At 42.9% G+C, this 23,453-nt stretch overlaps 1 protein-coding gene across 1 annotated transcript; it reads right to left on the bottom strand.

Annotated features, from left to right (window-relative positions):
• Positions 1-575: 575 nt before the first annotated feature.
• DENR (density regulated re-initiation and release factor) lies at positions 576-22,580 on the bottom strand. Its single transcript, XM_015430656.3, has 8 exons — positions 22,481-22,580; positions 21,624-21,738; positions 10,421-10,440; positions 9,693-9,777; positions 6,711-6,794; positions 4,483-4,599; positions 2,557-2,696; positions 576-2,444 (listed from the first exon to the last, which is right to left on the bottom strand). The coding sequence occupies exons 2-8, from the start codon at positions 21,727-21,729 to the stop codon at positions 2,400-2,402; spliced, it is 597 nt and encodes a 198-aa protein (XP_015286142.1). The 5' UTR covers positions 21,730-21,738; positions 22,481-22,580; the 3' UTR covers positions 576-2,399.
• Positions 22,581-23,453: the final 873 nt, after the last annotated feature.

Here is a 23,453-nt window from a genome sequence, read left to right as displayed (position 1 = left end):
TGACTTTTATGTAATAATAAAAAGTTTAACATCACTCATTATGTTTTTAAAAATGAATGAAATATTACTTATCAAAACTATATACAAAAAGTATCTGCACTAAGAGTTGCCAGCTTAATCATGGGAAATCTCTTATAAGGCTGCTTAAAGCTTCATGTTTTTTACTAAAAATGGTAGACTGTGAGAATGTGTAAAGTCAATTTTTGAACTATTAGTACTTTTTTTTTTTTTGAGACCAGGTTTCACTGTTGCCCAGGCTGGAGTGCAGTGTCATGATCTTGGTTCACTGCAGCCTCAACCTCCCAGGCTCAAGTGATCCTCTCCCCTCAGCCTCCCAAGTAGCTGGGACTGCAGGCACCCACCACCACACCTGGCTAATTTTCATATTTTTTGTAGGGACAGGGTCTTGCCACATTGCCCAGGCTAGTCTTGAACTCCTGGGCTCAAGTGATCCTCTCACCTCGGCTGGGATTACAGCCGTGCAACAAAGCAGCTTGGCCCTATTAGTACATTTTAATCAGAGATTAGACTATGTTACATTTTAAATTTCAGTTTAAAAAAATGATTCACACATGTTATACACAAGGACAATTTTAATCCTGCATTTTCCTGTAGTAACATCCACTGCTGGCTATCTATGGATTGAAACTGCATTTGCTAAGAACTGTGAACATGAAGAAACTTTACATGAAGTCACATGTTGATACAGGCACACAGACATCTTTCAGCACCAACAGACTACATACGTAATACATACCAGATAGTCTCGATGGATAGATTAGTTTCACCGGTAATTCTATTTAGTAAAATCCACAGTTAATGCAGAATTCCATTTTTTAATTTTACATCTTTATTACACATTTTTCTAATACTTTATTTTTTAAAAAACACTCATTCAAGATTGTAATTTGCATGGCAATAAACAAGGGTTCCATGGGTTCTAAGTTTAAGTGTCCACAGCAATTTAAAACACCCCAAGTCCTCTTTCCAATTTGCAGCACCTGACTTAAAGTTTAAATTCATCTAATGCATCATTAAAACTGTCATTTTCTCTTGTGAGAAGACATGTTTCAATTGCTATTTCCAGGACTATATATTGAGGATGGGTGTACAGTATTTTTAATGGTTAGCAGAATTTTACTCACATAATTTATAGCCAGAATAAGAGCCTCTAGCCTCTCCGAACGGCCTTCCACTCAGAACAATGATGATGATAAATGTCTAAAATGTTTCTGGGGTACTCCACTTGACATTACCAAACATGTTTCCAAATAATCTTAGAAAATATGATTCTTTAAACATATGCATAATATTCTACCACACAATGCACCATCACTTCTTTAACCATTTTCCAATTGTTCATTTATAACATTTGCAATTTTTCATTATAAATAATATTGTGATGAATACTTTCATCTGTAAGTTTTATGCAAGGCTGATTATTTCTTCTGTCTTCTAATGTCAGAGAAGTGGCTTACTGGTTCAAACAGTGCACATACATGGTTTAAGGCTTTTAGTATACTTTACCAAATAATCTCCAGAATAGCTCGAACAACTCCTACCAACAGTATGTTATTGTGCCCATAGGGTGGACTTCCCAACAACAAAGCAAATTCAACTTCAACCACAAATCTATTAGATTCTCACCCATCTCAAAACTATCACATCAAAGAAGCAAGGAGACATATTACTGGTGAGGAAGCCAAATCCAAATTCTTTTAAAAAAAATCACTCAGCTTTAGATCAGTAAAACAACAAAAATGCTCCCCACAAAAAGTCTACTGGGTTTTTCAAAAAATAAAGTTAAAAAGAGAGAAAGAGAAACTCAGGCTAGGCATGGTGGCTCACGTCTGTAATACCAGCACTTTGGGAGGCCGAGGTGGGCCAATCACGAGGGCAGGAGTTCGAGACCAGCCTGGCCAACATGGTGAAACCCTGTCTCTACTAAAACTACAAAAATTAGTTGGGCGTGATGGCGGGCACCTGTAATCCCACCTACTCGGGAGGCTGAGGCAGGAGAATCACTTGAACCCGGGAGGCGGAGGTTGCAGTGACCCGAGATCACACCACTGCATTCCAGCCCAGGCAACAGTGCGAGACTCTGTCTTTAAAAAAAAAAAAAAAGAGACAGAGAAAGAGAAAGTCAGTACCAAATGACCAAAATTTTTTATTTGACTAAATTCTATTCATGCATGAGCATGACAGTCTCCCGTTTATTTGACTTTGGCAATAAAAAAACAAGCAGCCTTGTACAGAACAGTGAAAATGCCAAGGACGAGGGCAGTCTACAGTTTTACTGTAGAATAAATATATATATATATATTTTTTAAAAGGCCTCTCTCCCTTTGGCCATATCAACTTCTCAGTTCAGGCCATTAAATATAGACGAATTTTCAAATTCACTTCTTTACTTCTCCAAGATCTTCGATGCTGTCATCATCTACCTATAAAACACAAATAATTATATCTCGTGAGTTGTGCTTGCAATTAAGAAAAAATGGAAGCAATTTGCTTTAAAAACTTACTTCTAGCGATGTATGTGTTCCATGTACTCACCTCTGGCCATTTTTCCTGAATGACGTCAATTATGTCATCTGTAAAGTCTCCCTGAATGATAATTTCATCCTCCCCTGTTACTGAGGCACCACAGGAGAATTTTTGAGCAAAAAATCTTTGTGCTTCTTTAAGATCAATTTCTATTTTTTTAAAAAAAGAGCAAGAACTGTAATTGGAATTGTGCAAAGATGTTTTTCCATTTTGAAATTTAATCTACATTTTAAATTCATAAAACAGATTGTTAATGGGTTTTATATTCCTTTCAGAACAATACAAACTATCACAGAGATCTTAACAATGCAGTTTACACTTTGAAGGTCAAATAAAGGCTCAATATATAAAAACAGAATCATCTATACTACCCCTAACTCATGTAAGACCAAAATAAATCCAGGGACACTTTATTTATTTTATTTTTCAGATGGAGTCCTTGCTGTCACCCAGGCTAGAGTGCAGTGGCGCAAAATCTCGGCTCACTGCATGCTCCGCCTCCCGGGTTCACGCCATTCTCCTGCCTCAGCCTCCCCAGCAGCTGGGACAAGAGGCGCACGCTGCCACGCCCAGCTAACTTTTTTGTATTTTTAGTAGAGACGGGGTTTCACTGTGTTAGCCAGGATGGTCTCAATCTCCTGACCTCGTGATCCGCCAGCCTCCGCCTCCCAAAGTGCTGGGATTACATGCATGAGCCACTGCGCCCGGCGCTTTTTTTTTTTTTGAGATGGAGTCTTGCTCTGTTGCCCAGACTGGAGTGCAGTGGCTCGATCTTGGTTCACTGCAACATCCGTCTCCCGGATTCAAGCGATTCTCCTGACTCAGCCTCCTGAACAGCTGGGATTACAGGCATGTGCCACCATGCCTGGCTAATTTTTGTATTTTTAGTAGAGACAGGGTTTCACCAAGTTGGCCAGGCTGTCTCAAACTCCTGACCTCAGGTGATCCACCCATGTCAGCCTCCCAAACTGTTGGGATTATAACAAGCATGAGCCATCACGCCCAGCCTCTTTTTTCTTTTTAAGGCTGGTCAAGTGAAGCAGTGGGAGTAAAGAAGGAAGAAAGAAATCTGTAAGTGGTTGTGATCATTTAGTTGTAAACACCATCGTACTCAGACCGGACTATTGATTGTTTTTCAATCTGTGTTGTCTTACAGAGGGATCATGGTTTAGATTTTCACCCAGTTTCACTACTCATTCAAGGCTTCCAGGAACTGAGGGGTTCTAAAGTAGGATGTTCTGCCACCTTTCTCACCCTCTGCTGTCATTCCCAGAGGGGATGAGCCATTTTGCAACCTTCTGCCACCATGCCTGCAGAGGACAGAGGAGCAGCACTGGCTGGTTTCAAACAAAATCCTCCCCAGTCCTCCTCATCCACATAAAATGTGCCCAAGCAGGAATTCCAGAAAGTAAAAAGTACCCTCTATAGAAGATTTTTGACATTTCTCTAAAATTTGATTTTTTTTTTATTTTTTATTTTTATTTTTATTTTTATTTTTTTTTTTTTTTGAGACGGAGTCTCGCTCTGTCTCCCAGGCTGGAGTGCAGTGGCGCGATCTCGGCTCACTGCAAGCTCCGCCTCCCGGGTTCACGCCATTCTCCTGCCTCAGCCTCCCGAGTAGCTGGGACTACAGGCGCCCACAACCGCGCCCGGCTAATTTTTTTTGTATTTTTAGTAGAGACGGGGTTTCACCGTGGTCTCGATCTCCTGACCTTGTGATCCACCCGCCTCGGCCTCCCAAAGTGCTGGGATTACAGGTGTGAGCCACCGCGCCCGGCTAAAATTTGATTTTGAAGGTGTAATTAGAAATGCAAAATTTATCTTCTTAGCAAAAAACAGACCTGTGAAGTTTTCATGGTATGTGAGAGAGAGATAGAGGGAGACAGAGAGAGAAAATAGTTCACACATTTTAAATATACTTAACCCTGAACTCACCAAAAGTTGCAAGGCCACACACTCTTGTCACATATTTCTTCTTTGCTCTGGGAATTTTGGCTATAGTAACCTTTTGTGGTACGGTCTTCTTTTTCTGTTTTATTTGACCCCTTCCACCTTTATTTATTAAGAAAGAGCTTAGCATTAGTTGTTTTGTTTTTGACATAATAAGAGAATACTGTCTTTAAATTTATTAATTTTCAAAAGGTTTAACTTTCTTTTTCTCTAATACAAAATTACTAAACACATCCAGGTATTCATTCAATAAACACGTATTAAGTACCTACTATGTGCCCAGCACTGGGCTAAGGGCTGAGGATACAAAGATGAACAGACCATAGCCCCTGCCCTCCAGGGACTCACAGTCTAATGAAGAGAGTAAAAAAAAAATTACAGCAACCTGATGTATACAATAATAGGATCCATGAATAAGACTTTATGATAGCTTTGCAGAGCAACAAGTTAGTCTGCTTCCAGAGGACACAGCAAGTTTCCGAGAGGAAGTAACATCTAGGTGGAGTTCTGAAGAATAAGGAAAGGTCCAGGTAAAAGCAAAAAGGTTGGAGAGGCATAAGAAAGGACATTCCAGGGAAAGGGAACAAGTACAGAGATAAGAAAAGGCATTATATTTGGGAACTTCACTTGATTGAAGGATGCTTATGAATATGTAGCACATGAAGTCAGAAAAGCAACAGATTACATACATAGCAGCCACTGGATCTGTGTTTCGGTGGATCTGTGAAGAGTAAGACTGATAGAAAGGCCCCTACAGAGGTTCCTGCATTAGCTCAGGCAAAAAATGGAAAGTAAAGCAGTGCCAACAGTAATAGCCACTAGGCCACAGGCAGGAGAGGAGGGAGGAGAAAGAACAGAAGCGCGAACTGAGTGAAGGGAGAGAGAGAAAGTAAGATGGTTCTCAGGGCTCTGGTTTAGATGACTGAATAAATTGTATGGTCACTAACCAAAACGGAGAAGAAGAAAAGAATCAATTTGGGACTTGAGACTCAGCAAGCTTAATTTCCAAAGTGCAGTGTTTGAGGTGCTTCTGGGATCAAGCACACTTCTAGGCTAGAGACACAGGCCAGATTCAGAGATACAGATTTGGGAATTTTAAGTGTATAGTGGGCAGCGGAAGTTAGGAATGTGATAGAATCATCCAACAAGAACATGCAGAATGAGAAGTGGGCCTAGGACAGAATCCTGAAAAACACTGACTTTTAAAGGACAGAAGGAACAGAAGTCCACACAGAAGACTAAGGAGGAGTGATAGGAGAGCTAGGAAGGAACAGAAACTAAGGAGTGACAATGTTTCAGCAAAGAGGGAGTGCGTATGTGCTTATTATTTAGCAATGACTAAGCCACTGCTGACCCTTACTGGAAGAGCTGCAGTGGTCAGGAAGTCAGGTTAGGATGGACTGAGGAGTGAAGAGTGAACCACAGAACAGAACGGGGGATAGTGAGTCTGGCCTTAGTAAAGAAATCTGGCTAAGGAAAGGAGAGGGATAAGGCAAAGAAAGGCATGAGCTTTGGGGAGAGTTTTTTTTTTTTTTTAAGACACAAAGTCCTGAAAATATTTGTGAGTGAGTTTCAGTCATAGGGAGAATAATGAATGAAAACCAAACAGGTAGGTACAGGATCCACAGCATCAGGAGTTGGTCTGAGAAGAAGGAGTGAGTCAAGCATATGCAACAGCTGTAAAACAAAGTTTTCAACTGAGCTATCAGAAGTAATAAGAAGATAACATCTTTTATATAAATGTCCTCACTCTACTTAAATAGAATACACAGGAATTTTAGCTGTCTGTTTTTTACATACAAACAGGGCAAATAAGCATGTTTTCCTAGGTCCAATTTACTGACAAAGTCCAAATCATACCACATCCAACCATGATCTTGAGACTATTAGTATGTGCCCCTCTGTATGATATACATGGGGAACTATAGTAACAGGTACATGGTATTAACACCGGGAACCTCCTCCTTTTTGTAAGAGATGAGGTCTCACTATGTTGCCCAGGATAGAGTGCATGGCTATTTGGAGGAACGATCATTACACACTACAGCCTTGAACTCTTGGGCTTAAGTGATCCTCCTGCCTCAGCTCCCTAAGAAGCTGGGACTATAGGCACCCACCATTGCGCCTAGCTTTGGGAACCCTTTTAATTACTTACGTCTTCTATCGTAGTGACGGTATGACTGTACAAATCAAGATATGAATTTAGGTCTTACCTCTCTTCTGTTTTTTCTTTTCCTCTTCTTCCCCTGCTGTTCCTTGACCCTCACTAATTCCAGCTTCTTGTTTGGGTGAATTTTCTAGATATAAAAATGAAATACAAAAGCATGAATATCATCTCACACTGTTAAAAAAAAGAAATCACCTTTGAGCAACCTCATATACAAATAAGGCATCTTACCAACAGCTGAGCATGACATTTGTAAAGCAATGGATTACACTGCTAGATTCCTATTCAAGTCTAGTTCTAAAGTCATTATGGTAAGTGTATGGTAACAGAAGAGAAAACCCAGTCTTTTGATATGTGAGGGCTAAAATTTTTAGCCACAAGAAGGGAGCACAAAACACTTGGGCTCTGCAGGAGTGCTCTAGCATCTAAACTTACTAATTTTGTTACCATCTAGAGAACAGCTCCTCACCCGCTCAGACATGATCCTATCCCAGTAAGGTCCTGTTCAGGGCCAACCATGTAGACTGAATATAAAACCAGACTTGAGGGTTTTTATTCAACCACTGACAGTGATGAAGTAGCTACCAGCCAAAAGGGACTTATCAAGTTAGGGATTTGTGTGTCAGAGAAATCACCTGAAAGTCAAGGAGCAATGAGTGGGGCAGCACTGGGTGTCTCTGGGCAGGCCTGTTCCCAGACCAGGCTTTCTCTTCTTCCTGCTACTGCCTTCATTTTTACCAATCTTGCAAGAGAAGCCATCAATATGAGCAAACTGAGGAATTCTGTTCCTCCACAGTCTTCCCACCTCCGGCAACGGCAACTCTATTTTTTTTTTTTTTTTTTTTGAGACGGAGTCTCGCTCTGTCGCCCAGGCTGGATCTCAGCTCACTGCAAGCTCCGCCTTCCAGGTTCACGCCATTCTCCCGCCTCAGCCTCCCAAAGTAGCTGGGACTACAGATGCCCACCACCATGGCCAGCTAATTTTTTGTATTTTTAGTAGCGACAGGGTTTCACCATGTTAGCCAGGATGGTCTTGATCTCCTGACCTTGTGATCCACCCACCTCGGCCTCCCAAAATGCTGGGATTACACGCGTGAACCACCATGCCCGGCCAGCAACTCCATTTTTCTAGTTGCTTAAACCAAAACCCTAGATGTCCCTTTTATTCACACTACGCCCAACAACTCAGAAAATCCTGTCAGTTCTACCTTCAAAATATACTCCTATCTGATCACTTTTCACCACCTCACCACTACCATTCTGACCTCAGTCATCACAACAGCCTCCTGTCTGGTCTCCCCCTGCTTTTCTGCCTATGACCCTCTTTTGACATTTTTGTTTGTTTTTTTGAGACAGGGTCTCGCTCTGTTGCTCAGGCTGGGGTGCCTCAATCTGCTGGGATCAAGTAATCCTCCTGCCTCAGCCTCTCGAGTAGCTGAGGCTATAGGCTCATGTGCCACCATGCCCAGATAATTTTGCGTTTTTTGTAGAGACAGGGCTTTACCATGTTGCTCAGGCTGGTCTCGAACTCCTGGACTCAAACGATTCACCTGCCTCAGCCTCCCAAAGTGCTGCAATTATAGGTGTGAGCCACCACTCCCGGCCTCTTTGGTTTATTCTTAGCAGAGCAGCCTAAGTGATACTGCTGAAACAAGTCAGACCTTATCACTCTTCTGTTTAAAACTCCTCCAAGAGCTCCTCATCTAACTAAGAGCAAAAGCCAAAATGGCCCACACTGCCCAACCCGGTGTGGTCTACTCTTACTTCGTATCAAACTCTTCTCCGGTCCTTCAATAAGCTCCAGACACAAAGGCTTACTTGTTGTTTCCTGAATATACTAGCAGAGCTTCTGCTCAGGGCCTCTCCTCAGGCTGTGTCCTCCGCCTAGGAATGTTCTGCCAGATACCCAAATGACTCATTCCCTCAGTTCCCAAAAAATCAACTGCCACCTTTTCAGCAAAATCTTCCCTGGGTACTACCTAATATTTCAAATTCCTTCCCACCAATTCTCATCTCCCCGTTTCCTGCTTATTACTGTCTATATACTATATGTTTTGCTTATTTAATCTGTCTCCCTTTCTAGAATGTAATTGCCACAAGAGTAGGAAATCTTTTTATTTACTGGCTTATCCTCAGAATCTGAAACAGTGTGTAGCACATAGTATGCTTACAATAAAATCAATATATATTTGCCCCTAAATCATTTACTTTTTTTAATTTTGTTTTTTTGAGACAGAGTTTTGCTCTTGTTGCCCAGGCTGGAGTGCAATGGTGCCATCTTGGCTCACTGCAACCTCTGCCTCCTGGGTTCCAGCAATTCTTCTGCCTCAGCCTCCCGAGTAGCTGGGATTACAGGCATGCACCACCATGCTGGGCTAATTTTGCACTTTTAGTAGAAATAGGGTTTCTCCATGTTGATCAGGCTGGTCTTGAACTCCCGACCTCAGGTGATCCGCCCACCTCAGCCTCCCAAAGTGCTGGGATTACAGGCGTGAGGCACTGTGCCCACCCAATCACTTACTTTTTGTTTGTCTGCTTGAGAAGGAGTCTCACTCTGTCGCCCAGGCTGGGCTGGAGTGCAGTGGCACGATCTTGGCTCACTGCAAGCTCCACCTCCTGGATTCACACCATTCTCCTGCCTCAGCCTCCCGAGTAGCTGGGACTACAGGCGCCCACCACCACGCCTGGCTAATTTTTTTTTTTTTTTTGGTATTTTTAGTAGAGGCGGCGTTTCACCGTGTTAGCCAAGATGATCTCCATCTCCTGACCTTGTTATCCGCCTGCTTCAGCCTCCCAAAGTGCTGGGATTATAGATGTGAGCCACTGCACTCGGCCCATTTACTTTTTTTATATAAGAAAGTTGATATTCAGACCTATCCTATCTCAGAGAGAACTTAAACAGCTAACAGAGATAAATGTTAATTCTGTAATATCCTACTAAAGGAGGACTTTCGTATCTTTAGAATAATGCCATACATGCATTTGTCTCAGGTACAGAAATTTAATGCAAGAAAAAAAATTTTCATACCTACAGTAAGTTTTGCAAATTCATTTGGAAAATTCTTCTCTAACCATTGTCTACATTTAGCAACATCAGGCATATATTCACAGTACTAGGAGAAAAAAAAAGAACTGAGTCACAACAAAACATTTTCAGTCAAACAATATGTTGTAATTAAAAATCACTCCCTATGCTTGTTAATACAAAGAATAAAACAAACCACTCCCATCTGACTTCTTATCCACAGGAAATCTGTATTCAACCAGAATATGTCTCGTAAGAAATTAGATATTAAGAAGGATTAGGTACCTCTCCACGGAATCAGTTTATTTCTTCTCCCTCTATTTCTTGCTTTGAGCACATAAGTGCCTCATTTTCATGACTTGCTCACAGAGCCTGACTTAGAAAGTCTTACACACAATTTATTTGCTCTTTCTTTCCTCTGCTCATTCGTGTAGATTTTGGCATTAAGGTTACTCTTATTTTATGAGCTGACTATTCATAAATCCTATGCAAAAATCCAAAATGCACAGCCATGTGCAAAAGATGCACATGTATGATTTAAGGTCTAAATTTAGAAAATAATTTATAAGACCATAAAATTATTCTAAACCAAAGTTCTCTAGAAAAGGTTAAAGCTTTACTATCAAATAATCAAAAATGAAAAATAAAAAAAAGTTCTCAAGGTAGCTTTAAAACCAAGAATAACTTCAAATACATAAGGTAAAAAATAAATAAATAAATAAAGGACTTACCTCTGTTGGTAATGAACAGACTGAGGAAATAAAAAGAAAAAAGATTTGAAATGTTAAACCTATATGTACACACACACGCAGGGCTTATCCTTAACTTTTATACTTGAGAAAATGCTTCATTTTTACATTTTTCCTGTAAGTTTTCTATACCTCTTTTCAAATGCCACTCTTCAGTGAGGTAAAAGGCACATGGTTATGAGACTTTGGAGGTAAAAGGCACATGATTATGAGATGATACTATCTTGATTTTTTCATCTAAAGAGTGTCTCCGTCAGCTGATGGAGCATCAAAGTATGCTATTTTGTATATAATGAGGTCTTACCATAATCATTTCAGTGAGTCAAAAATTAAGCTAAGACAAGAACAATTCCCCCATACAACAGGGTTTGAAGGAAACTGGTTATTTCTTTTCTTTTGAGACATGGTCTCGCTCTGCTGCCCAGCCTGGGGTGCAGTGGTGCAATCATGGCTCACTGCAGCCTCCACCCCTCTGGGGGCTCAAACGATCCTCCCACCTCAGCCTCCCGACTAAATGGGTCTATAGACACACACTACCATGCCCAGCTAAGTTTTTGTAAAGACAAGGTTTTACCATGTTGCCCAGGCTGGTCTCAAACTTCTGGGCTTAAGCGATCCACCTACCTTAGCTTCCCAAAGTGCTAGGATCACAGGCGTGAAGCACTGTTCCCAGCCTGGTTATTTCTTCTGATAGTTTACCAAAACAGCCACCATTTTTTATTTATACTGATAAATTTATAAACTTTAGCTGCATTTTTACTACCATCTTTTTGCAATACATTTTTCTTTTTTTTTTTTTTTGAGACAGAGTCTTGTTCTTTCTGCCAGGCTGGAGTGCAGTGGCACGATCTTGGCTGACCGCAACTTCTGTCTCCCAGGCTCAAGAAATTCTCCTGCCTCAGCCTCCCGAGTAGCTGGGATTACAAGCATGTGCCACCACGCCCAGCTAATTATTGTATTTTTAGTAGAGATGGGGTTTCACCATGTTGGCCAGACTGGTCTCAAACTCCTGACCTCAGGTGATCCACCTGCCTCAGCCTCCCAAAGTGCTGGGATTACAGGTGTGAGGCACCATGCTCGGCCTATTTTTTTAGAGTCAGGGTCTTACTCTCACTCTGTCATCCAGGCTGGAGTGTAGTGGTGTGCCCATGGCTCACTACAGCCTCGAACTCCTCAGCTCAAGTAATCCTCCCGCTTCAGCTTCCCAAGTAGCTGGGACTACAGGTGTGAGCCACTATGTACAGCTAAGTTTTTTATTTTTGTAGAGACAGGATCTTGCTATGTTGCCAAAGCTTTTTCATATTATGCTACACAAGATCACGAAAGTGTAAAGCTAGAAGGAATCTTGGTTCAATCCTATCATTCAGTGTTACAGCCTGTACAGGCTAATAAGGGACTAGAAGAACTGAAAAAGCTTCCCAATTTTAACTGTAATTCTAATACTGCGTCAACTGTTTATTTTATTTTTAAGGTTTAGAATGGAATAGTTCAGTGTGTCCAATATCCTGAGATTTTTGAGGGAGAGAAAGGTGGTACAAGGGAGAGAAAGGTGGTACACCATGTAATCACAGCAATTACCACACACTGGGCACCTAGTATGTGCCAAATGCTTTACTATGCCTTGCATCCATTATTATGTTTACTTGTCGCAACTTTGTAAGACAAGAAGCACCATATCTATATTCTGATGATGAAAATGAGGCTTAGTGTACGTAACCACTTGCATCTGGATAATAGGATTTGAATGTGCCTGTTTTTGATGCTCATGCGATTAAGCACTAACTTAGATTACACAAAGTAAACAAGCAACTTAGTGGCACCAGACAGCTGAAAATGATCTCCCTTCACCTTACCCTACTAACATTCTACCATGCTACCACACAATCACTATTTTATAGAGGGGACACTAAAAGAGTTAAATAGCTCATTCAATGACAAAGGTGGTATGTGGCAGAAGAAAACTGGAATCCAGCGGTTTTGTCCAGTCGAGTCTATTATAGTTTAGGGTTCTTTCTACCAAAGATCTCCCTGGTTAGCCACAGCCCCATATTCCTCACAGTTCAAGTTCAAATACTAGGCATAGTTGTTCAGCCACACTTTCAGGATATAACTATATAATTATTGGCTAAAGGCCGGGCGCGGTGGCTCAAGCCTGTAATCCCAGCACTTTGGGAGGCCGAGACGGGCGGATCACAAGGTCAGGAGATCGAGACCATCCTGGCTAACCCGGCGAAACCCCGTCTCTACTAAAAACACAAAAAATTAGCCGGGCGAGGTGGCGGCGCCTGTGGTCCCAGCTACTCGGGAGGCTGAGGCAGGAGAATGGCGTGAACCCGGGAGGCGGAGCTTGCAGTGAGCTGAGATCTGGCCATTGCACTCCAGCCTGGGCGACAGAGCGAGACTCCGTCTCAAAAAAAAAAAAAAAAAAAAAAAATTATTGGCTAAATACCATTACAGTAAATACTAAAGCTACAAATTTTGTATACAATTTCAAATAATATTTAGTTCAGAAAAAAATAAATAAATTGGGTTCTTGCTCTGTTGCCCAGGCTGGAGTGCAGTGGTACCATCTCAGCTGGCTGCAACCTCTACCTCCTAGGTTCAAGTGATTCTCGTAGCTCAGCCTCCCGAGTAGCTGGGATTACAGGTGTGTGTCACTACACCCAGCTAATTTTTGTATTTTTAGTAGAGACAGGGTTTTACCATGTTGGCCAGGCTGGTCTTGAACTCCTGGCCTCAAGTGATCTGCCCACCTTGGCCTCAGCCTCCCAAGTGCTGTGATTACAGGTGTGAGCCAACACACCTGGCCCGGTTCAGCAAAATTCTAATGCAATAAAAATTGGGGCAGCTCCTTTAAGTTCTTTAAAAAAGTCAATTTCTCTCTACAGATCACTTACTTATTTGGAAAGGGAAAACCTTTTCAATGCAAACATCTAGCCATCACCTTCAAACTTAGCATCACTAATAGTGAAACATCAAACATTATGAGCTTTTGATGCAATGCAACATGACGAACAAAACATCATCCACGGAACCTTCTTGCCAAAATCTGTTTAACTTTAATCTAATTAAGCCTCTAGGCCGGGTGTGGTGGCTCACATCCATAATCCCAGCACTTTGGGAGGCCGAGGTGGGTGGATTACTTGAGGTCAGGAGTTAAAGACCAGCCTGGCCAACATGGTGAAATCCCATCTCTACTAAAAATACAAATATTAGCCGGGTGTGGTGGTCCACACCTGTAGTCCCAGGTACTGGGAAGGCTGAGGCAGGAGAATTGCTTGATCCTGGGAGGTAGAGGCTGCAGTGAGCTGAGATTGTGCCACTGCACTCCAGCCTGGGCAACAGCGAGAGACTTCGTCTCAAAAAAAAAAAAAAAAAAAAAAATTAAGCCTCTAGACTCCACTTCGTCTCAAAAAAAAAAAAAAAAAAAAAAAATTAAGCCTCTAGACTCCAGCCTTTTTTTTTTTTTTTTTTTTTTGTTAAAGAGACAAGAGTCTCGCTTTGTCACCCAGGCAGTAGTGCAGTGATGTGATCATTAACTCATGAAGCCTTGAACTCCTGGGCTTAAGTGTTCACCCCACTACAGCCTCCGAGTAGCTGGAACTGCTGGAACTACAGGCGTTTGCAACACCTGGCTAATTTATTTAAGTTTTTGTGGAGGCAGGGTCTCACTATGTTGCCCAAGCTGGTCTCGAACTCCTGAGCTCAAATGATCTGCCAGCCTTGGCCTCCCAAAGTGTTGGAATAAGAGGTGTGAGTCACTGTGCCTGGCCAAATGAGCAAAGTTACCACCACATGGAATGGGACTAATCCACAGCCAGGTACCTCTTGATAAAATGCACTGAAGTTAACAGCAGTTCTGTGATGGTCTTGGCAGAAGATCATAAACTAAATCTAGTCTTAAGAATACATCAGAGCGGCCCGGTGTGGTGGCTCACACCTGTAATCCCAACGCTTTGGGAGGCTGAGGAGGGTGGATCACGAGGTCAGGAGTTTGAGACCAGCCTGGCCAAGATGGTGAAATCCCATCTCTACAAAAAATACAAAAATCAGCCAGGCACAGTGGCAGGCGCCTGTAATCCCAGCTGAGTCGGGAGGCTGAGGCAGGAAAATCGCTTGAACCGGGGACACGGAGGTTGCAGTGAGCCGAGATCATGCCATTGCATTCTAGTCTGGGCAACAGAGCAAGACTCCGTCTCAAAAACAAACAAACAAAAAAATGCCTTTCTATAACAGAGAATGAATAGCCACAATCAAATAATTTCCTGAAAGTCAGTATTTTCAATTACAAATTTCACTGTCAACAGTCACCAAAATCACTAACTTTGCACACAGTGTCACTAAGCCTCAATCATCTCATACTTTAAAGTCTTCTAAATTTGGGGAGGAGGGTGGAAAAAATAAAAATAAAAATAGAGTCTCTTAAACTTGATTTCTGTGGCCAGTTTCAACCCATTTCAGGTACTTCCTCCTTCCTTCCAAACAGTTATTATCCAAAAAGATATAACCAATCACATCACTTCCCAGATTAAGAACTTTTCAAACATCTTATCGTACTTCTCCAGACTCAACTCCTACCACCCCATGGTCCAACAATGAACTTCTATCCATGCCATTCTTTTCAGCAAACACCTACTCATCCTTCAAGATTCTGCAAAATTTCCTTGAAGCTGATGTTATAATGGCTTGTCTTAGATTTTAATCCCGGCCCCACCACTTATACAATTGAGAAACTTATCATCAATAAAACCATAATATTTCAGTTTTGAAGATTAAATATACAAACATAAAATCCACTCAATACTTTAAGTTTCCATTTTTTCAGTTCTCCCAAGTAGAACTACTGGTTGGTTCTTTATTCTCACTGAAGTCTGATCAGCCCTCTAGTATACAATTAGTACATTATAACTCACCTGTTAAAATGTTTGTCTTCCCAGTTAAGCTAAGTTTCCAGGAGATAATTATGTCTTACTTCTGTACATGGAGCACAAAGCTTGCCACAGAGCAGATGCTTAAAACGTGTTTCCTAAATGAATTCAAGCTGCTCTCTGAAACCCCAGACTTTAGCTGAGAGCAAATTCTCTAATTTGCATCCTTCTTTTTGCAAAAGGGTAAAGGGAGGGAAGGGGAAGGAATGATAAGAAAAATGCCTATGTCACTATCGCTTCTACTTTTCTCTTTAATCAGTTAGGTATTCTATTGGAAGGTTTTCCCTCTTCTCTAAGCACTCCAACAATACGAAATGTCTGCCAAAACCACATCCAGTTTATTTCTCCCCTCTCCCTTGTCCTCAAATGTGATTAACTGCTTTATACTGTTGATCCTACCATCATAATTTATTTTTCAACCTCTCTTCCTCACTTATGCCACTCGTTTAAATGCTCATTAATTTTGTCTAAAGTTTTATTATAGCCTGGCTAATAAGCCTGCCTCCTTCAACTGTTATCTTGCTGCCAGATTCATCTTCATGTAACTTCACTGCTCCAAAATTTTCAATGGCTTAAAATTATCTACAAATCAAGTGCCCCAGAACTTGACCCCAAACCACATTGCCGTAATTTCTGGCTGCCCCTCTTCATGAATTCCATATTACAACCAAACTGTAACACTCGAAACTCCCTCTACACTACTCACTATTAAATACTTTCCTACCTCCACACCTCTGCCCGGCAAGTCCAACCTTCAGCCCTTCTGTCTTGCCTGAATGCAACCTTTCCTTCAAATCCCCATTTGGCTGTGGTTGCCTCTATGAAGTCTCCCCCTAATTTCCTACAAATCTCTCCCCTCCTTAAGGATTAGTCCTTAATCTTTACTTCTTTTTTTTTTTTTTTTTCTGAGACGGAGTTTTGCTCTCAAAGGCTGAGTGCAGTGGCACGATCTTAGCTCATTGCAACCTCCGCCTCCCAGGTTTAAGCGATTCTCCTGACTCAGCCTCCCGAGTAGCTGGGATTACAGGTGCCTGCCACCACGCCCAGCTAATTTTTGTATTTTTAGTAGAGACAGGGTTTCACCATATTGGCCGGGCTGGTCTTGAACTCCTGACCTCAGGTGATCCACCCACCTTGGCCTCCCAAAGTCCTGGGATTACCGGTGTGAGCCACCGTGCCCGGCCTATTACTTGTCTCTTTCTTTCAGCATTCATCATCTTCCCTGTGTAAGTTATGTGTAGACAGATAAAGCCTCTGCCAATTTACATGCCTCCACAGAACTTAGCCGAGGACCTTATACATCAGAGATACTAAGTAAAAATTGTTCATAGTCTTTGTAAATTGTTGGTTATGATGTGGACTCTATTAACAATGTCATCATACTTTCTTACCAAGCTGGCTAACAAAATCTACTCCTTTTACAAAAAGGTAATGTTAGAAAGAAACTAAAAGGTACAGTCTATTCCTATCTCTACTACTGGTTTCTTCAATTAAGCATAAGAAGTTTTTACATTAAGTGGAAGTCTGTATTGTTCTGGAGAGAGTCGACAAGGTAGAAAGGCACCTTTCGGTAGCTTCCACTTTAGTCCTAGTTCACTGACCCTTTGAGGTCACAGGGAATAGATATTATTCTTTACTCACATACGTTTCCAAATTTAAAGTGGTGTTTCACAGGTAATCATCATATAAAAATGTAACAGAAACCTATATTCTGAGCATCTTGCTAAAATAAATGTGATCAGTTTTTCTCACATCTTCAGTTTTTGTGTTTTTTTTTTTTGAGACAGGGTCTAGCACTGTTGCCCGGGCTGGAGTACAATGGCGTGATCTCGGCTCGCTGCAACCTTTGCCTCCCCGGTTCAAGTGATTCTCCTGCCTCAGCCTCCCAAGAAGCTGGGATTACAGGTGCCTGCCACCATGCCTGGCTAATTTTTTTATTTTTAGTAGAGACGGGGTTTCACTATGTTGGCCAGGCTGGTCTTGAACTCCTGACCTCATGATCTGCCTGCCTCAGCCTCCCAAAGTGCTGGGATTACAAGTATGAGCCACCGCACCCAGCCCCTTGGTTTTAATTCATGATTACAGAAAACTAAAACAAGATTTCTAGAGACTGACATTTTCACCGAGCTTTCAAACTTCTCACCAACTAAGCAATTCTCTATGTGGTAAAATCCACCCAGCTCACCTCGCTCCAGGTACACCCCAAGAATCTTTCTGACTTTTCCCTCTTTTTCCCTTAGAAAAGCTCATATACTGTCTCTCTCTGCTGCCAAATGCAGCATACTTGGATTCTTCCGTTTGGAGAAACTCAAATACACTGTATTGGAAGTCAGCCTATTATCTATCTCCAAATCTAATCTTTCTCAAAGTCATCATTTTTAGTGGTGTTCTGGTTTTTCAACTTTCTCAGTTGCGAAACATGGAATTCACCTAAATTTTTTTCTTTTTTCACCATTAAACTGTTTATCTTTTCTTTAATTAACCCTCTTTATTTACTTTTATACCGCTTACACTCTCAACAAGGCACTTATTTACCTCAAACCTACATTTCTGAAAGTGGCCTTCAAATTTGTGGGTTCTATTTCCTCCAAATAATGCAGCATATTAATCTCTTGTCACTTTATTTTCCTGCTCAAAAAACTATTAGGGGCTGGGCACAGTGGCTCACACCTGTAATCCCAGCACTTTGGGAGGCCGAGGTGGGCGGATTACAAGGTCAGAAGATTGAGACCATCCTGGCTAACATGGTGTAACCCGTCTCTACTAAAAATACAAACAAATTAGCCAGGAGTGGTTGTGGGCGCCTGTAGTCCCAGCTACTCAGGAGGCTGAGGCAGGAGAATGGCATGAACCCGGTAGGCAGAGCTTGCAGTGAGCCAAGATCACGCCACTGCACTCGAGCCTGGGCGACAGAGTGAGACTCCATCTCAAAAAACAAACAAACAAACAAACAAAAAACCCGATTAGGTTGGTGCAAAAGTAATTGCAGTTTTTGCCGTTACTTTTAATGGCAAAAACTGCAATTACTTTTGCATCAACCTAAGTCCCTCATAGACGATGGAGACTATAGCAATAATCTGAACTTCTCTAAGCTAGTATTCTCTAGAATACTCTGAACTTCTCATCTGACTTTCAGGGATAATAACATATAACATTTGCCGAGAACTTACCATGTGCCAAACATTGTTGCGCATTTTCCTTGTGTTACTTCACTTACTCAAGAACCCTCTGACGTAGTCTCTACTGTGATGCCCCATTTCATGGATGAGTGAATTGGCCAAGGTCACAATGTCAGTAAAAGGCAGAGCCAGGATTTAAACTGAGGTAGACTTCAGCGTCTGAGGTCTCAACCCTGAAGACAAAATGACTTCATCCTACCTATCCTCGTTTCTCACTATACTCCAATCCAGCATTCTGCTACCATCTGCCCTTTCTTCTGTCTCTCCTGAAGATACTATAATAAAATTTGCTACTATATTGTTTTTATTAATCCCTTCCTTGCAAGTTCTACCCATCACCTAAGGCTTAACTCAAACCCTACTTCCTTGAAAACTTCTCTACTTCCCTCTGAACAAAGACCTCCCCCTCTCCTGAATGTCTAATTCATTGTTATAGTCAATACCATTTAATATTCCCTCGATGTTTCTCATTAACTAGACCTTAAACTCCTTAATGAAAAAGTATCCTTTTCCCCATCCTACTGCCTATACACCAATACAAAGTAGAGAAGGAAATGAAAAGAATAAACCTTTTGCCGGGCGCGGTGGCTCACACCTGTAATCCCAGCACTTTGGGAGGCTGAGGTGGACAGATCACCAGAGGTCAGGAGTTCGAGACCAGCCTGACCAACATGGAGAAACTCCGTCTCTACTAAAAATACAAAATTAGCCGGGCGTGGTGGCACATGCCTGTAATTCCAGCTACTCCAGAGGCTGAGACAGGAGAATCGCTTAACCTGGGAGGCAAGAGATTGCAGTGAGCCGAAATCACGCCATTGCACTCCAACCTGGGCAACAAGAGTGAAACTTCGGCCGGGCGCGGTGGCTCACGCCTGTAATCCCAGCACTTTGGGAGGCCGAGGCGGGCGGATCACAAGGTCAGGAGATCGAGACCACGGTGAAACCCCGTCTCTACTAAAAACACAAAAAATTAGCCGGGCGCGGTTGTGGGCGCCTGTAGTCCCAGCTACTCGGGAGGCTGAGGCAGGAGAATGGCGTGAACCCGGGAGGCGGAGCTGGCAGTGAGCCGAGATCGCGCCACTGCACTCCAGCCTGGGCGACAGAGCGAGACTCCGTCTCAAAAGAGTGAAACTTCATGTCAAAAAAAAAAAAAAAAAAAAAACCCTTCTCCAAAAGATTAGTGGCCTCCTGTCAACATAAATTATCGGTGGGTTGGTCTGAATAGTGTAATACTATAAAAGCTACTTTAGGAATGACATAAGCAATTTAACAGCATGGTCTTCATATACTGTATTTCATCAATTCTAACATATTTTTAAAATTTTTATAGGGCTACATCTTCTAATTATGTCATGTCCATCTAACTGGTATCACTTTTTCTTAGTGGAACCTAAAACAATAGTGTACCTTATAAAATATGGACTCCTAAATTTGATGAAAGAGTACAATAGCTCTCTACTACATCTGCCACACAAAGGTGAAGAAACCAAACTAGTATACTTTTCTAATATAGTAATAGCATTTCATGAACTAAATTCTCATGTTAGTTGCTGTACCTGGAACTTTATACGAATCATCTGACTTAAGACGTAATCATTATCTTCATTTTACAGACCTTAGAAAAGGACCCTGGGAAAGTTACTTGAATAGAGAAATCAAGTAACCTGCCTGGGGTCACAAACCCGGTAAGTGCTGGAGTCAAAATGCAAGCCCTGGTCTGTAACTCCAAATGCAAATAATATAACCAAGTAAGACCAATATTGTAACCTAACTCAACAAGCCCTACAAAAAGTTTCACCGCCTACTCTCTTGCTGAGGTACTGTGTGCTAAGTTTATTTCACTATCGAAGATACTCAATAAATAATGAATTGTTAGAATTTTTTAACTCAATGACATCATTTCTCCTTCTATGGTACTTAAATGTCAGATGAGGTCTCTACTGTAGTCACAGAATGTAAGGTCCATGTGAACAAGGATCTTTTGACTTATTCACTATTCAAGCCGCAGCACCTAAAACATCACTAGGCACACAGTAAGTCCTGAGAAATATTTACTGAAAAAATATTTACTTGCCCTTTTACTGTCCTGTATCTTCAAATTTTTCTGAAAGTTTCCAAGATGCGAATACATACAGCATTTACAATTCACAAATATTTCTATATTGAAAATGAAGAAAAACACTTGAAAGTGAAAAAGATCTTGATTAAACCTAATGCATATATCATGATTCAAACCAAGAAGACTTTCCTAACTGTCCTACCACCCAACACTCCAACCTCACCTTCTCTCACTCCTTAATGGGCACCCTCCCTATACGATACACCATACAAACTCAAAGCTGGTCGCTTCTTCACAGCCATCAGCCATCAAGTTTTTTCTTTTTTTTTTTTTTTTGAGATGGAGTCTCGCTCCGTCATTCAGGCTGGAGTGCAGTGGTGCAATCTCCACTCACTGCAAGCTCCGCCTCCCGGGTTCACGCTATTCTCCTGCCTCAGCCTCCCGAGTAGCTGGGACTACAGGCGCCCGCCACCGCGCCCGGCTAATTTTTGTATTTTTAGTAGAGACCGGGTTTCACCGTGTTAGCCAGGATGGTCTCGATCTCCTGACCTCGTGATCCACCCGTCTCGGCCTCCCAAAGTGCTGGGATTACAGGCGTGAGCCACCACGCCCGGCCACCATCAAGCTTTTTCTACATAGTCGTTCGCTTTGTCTGGGACGCCCTTCCCCACCTTCTCATCCAGTTCTTGCCATCCTTAACTCAGGATCTTCCAAGAAGCCCTCCTTTGATAGCTAGACTAGCGTACACCTTGAGGACCTGCAGGCTGAAATAACCTAGCTGCACATCTCTATTCCAAACGGACTGTAAGCTTCTTCAGTCAGAGTAGCCAGACACAAATCACTCAGATTGGGAAGCTGTTAATTCATGCCTCCTCCTCCCCAGCACTCCTCTCCCCCAGCACAAATTCACCAAATGAAAAAGATGGGGGAAAAAACTTAGTACCACCAAATGTCAAACTATTATTATAATGCATAAAAATATAGTGAGTAAAAGTCATTCTGTGGCTACCAACACTTGCCTCCACAATAAAGGACTCGAAGTGGGTAATCGGCATCTAACTTGGCACTGTTCCTTGAGTCTCCTTTGCAATCAGCCCCGCTGGATTCCGAAATGTCAGCAGCCATTTCACAAACCTGTAAGCAAGGAAAATAACACACCCTCACTATTTTAGAATGAAGACCCCAGAAGAACAGCATTCCTCTCAACAGAAATCCCCCCAACCCGAAGCTGTTTCAATTTTGTTGTTGAGTGGGGGACACAAGCTGCATTCGATTCATAAAATATAAGCAATCCCAGGCACAAGATCTCCTTGGTCCACAGACCTACAGGGAAGGAAGCAGCAAATGGACCATGAAAGATGGGGCAGAGGCACTCACTAGTAAAAAAGAGGAAGCAATGGGGAAGGAAAGATGGGGTGAGTACCCTAGGCAGACACGGAGCAAAAAGGTCTAAGGGTGGTCTGGGAGGGATGCAAACTGCACTAAGAGAGAAGGGCTACAAAGGTGCCGAATGCAGAGGCTGGAAATGCCAAGGAACGAGGGGTGGGTCATCAGAGGAGCCCGGGGTGCACGGTGTGGGGGCAGCTAAACGCCACGGGAAGGGCCTGGGGACTCTAAAAAGGGCATGGGAGGGGGCGGGGTGACCAGAGCCTAAGGAGGATGTGAACAGAAAACGAGGGCAGAATGTAAGAGCACTGAGGGGACAAGGGCGACCAGGTCTGAGGCGAAGGAGCAACCCCGGGGACGCCAGAAGGGGCCCTTGTGGGCGGGGGTGTGGAGACGCCCGGCCCGGCCCCCTTCCGCCAGGCAGCATCTCAGCTTCCCCCACACTCTCTACGAGCTTCTGGGGAGCGGGAGAAGCACTTGGTGTCGTTACCCAGGCGGTCGCACAGGCCCCGCCGGCTCCGCTCCCGCCGCTATCGCCAGCTGAACCGACACATGCAACTCGCCTCCCCGGCCACGGCCGCCCGAAAGCCAGTCCGCCAGCAGCGCTCCCGCGAGACAATGAGCCTTTATCGCGAGACTCCGACCGCCGCTGGGCGGATGTCGCGAGAAGCCGGAAGACGGGGGCGGAGAAAAATTGGGGATCATGCGCCTTGCGCTCCAGGGCGGGGGCGTGGCCAAGCGGCCAAGAGGCGGGCCGCCGGTAGGCGGTGCTAGTCACCCGTTGGAGAGGATGAATCCTCGAGACGGGTGCGCCGAGGGGAGCGCGACTTGTAACGGCAGAGAGTGCACGTGAGTCAGAAATGACTCCCTATTAATGGGCCGGAGGATCATCGCCCCGGTGTCTGCGGTGTATCCTGGAGTTCTGACTAACCTCCAACTACTGCATGAATCACTCCTGTGCGGGGAGATTGCAGCCGGATAGAGCTTTTGGTTGCATTTTAACACCATACACTAAATTAAAGGAATGTTTTCTCCCTCCCTCACTTCCTTCCTCCCTTCCACCCTCCCTTCCTTCTTTCCTTCCTCTCTTCCTTTCTCTCTGCGGGATAGAGCGTGTGGTTGCATTTTAACACCATACACTAAATTAAAGGAATTCTTTCTTTCCTCCTTTTCTCTCTCTCTTTCTTTTCTTTCTCTTTCTTCTTTTTCTTTCTTTCTGTCTTTGTCTCTCTCTCTCTCTTCCCCTTCCCTCCCTCCTTTTCTTCCTTCTTTCCTTACTTCCTCCCTCCCTCCCTTCCTTTCTTCATCCTTTATGTGTTGACAGCGTCTCACTGTCACCTAGGCTGGATGGAGTGCAGTTGCACAAACACGGCTCACTGCAGCCTCGACCTTCCAAGTAGTTGGAACCACAAGCTATTCTCCTGCCTCAGCCTCCTGAGTAGTTGGGATTACAGGCATGCGCC

The sequence above is a fragment of the Macaca fascicularis genome, chromosome 11 (assembly GCF_037993035.2).
Source record: "Macaca fascicularis isolate 582-1 chromosome 11, T2T-MFA8v1.1".
Taxonomy (NCBI): Eukaryota; Metazoa; Chordata; class Mammalia; order Primates; family Cercopithecidae; genus Macaca; species Macaca fascicularis.
Note: the sequence above shows the minus strand (reverse complement) of the source record. Positions and strands in the feature narration are given on the sequence as shown.

Coding starts and splice junctions, on each gene's coding strand:
- DENR (XM_015430656.3), bottom strand. CDS start 21,729: ATGGCTGCTGACATTTCGGAATCCAGCGGGGCTGATTGCAAAGGAGAC. Junction 6,795..9,692: donor ATTTGCAAAACTTACTGTAG/GTATGAAAATTT, acceptor TTTTATATCTAG/AAAATTCACCCAAACAAGAA. Junction 4,600..6,710: donor AAAGAAAAAACAGAAGAGAG/GTAAGACCTAAA, acceptor TAATAAATAAAG/GTGGAAGGGGTCAAATAAAA.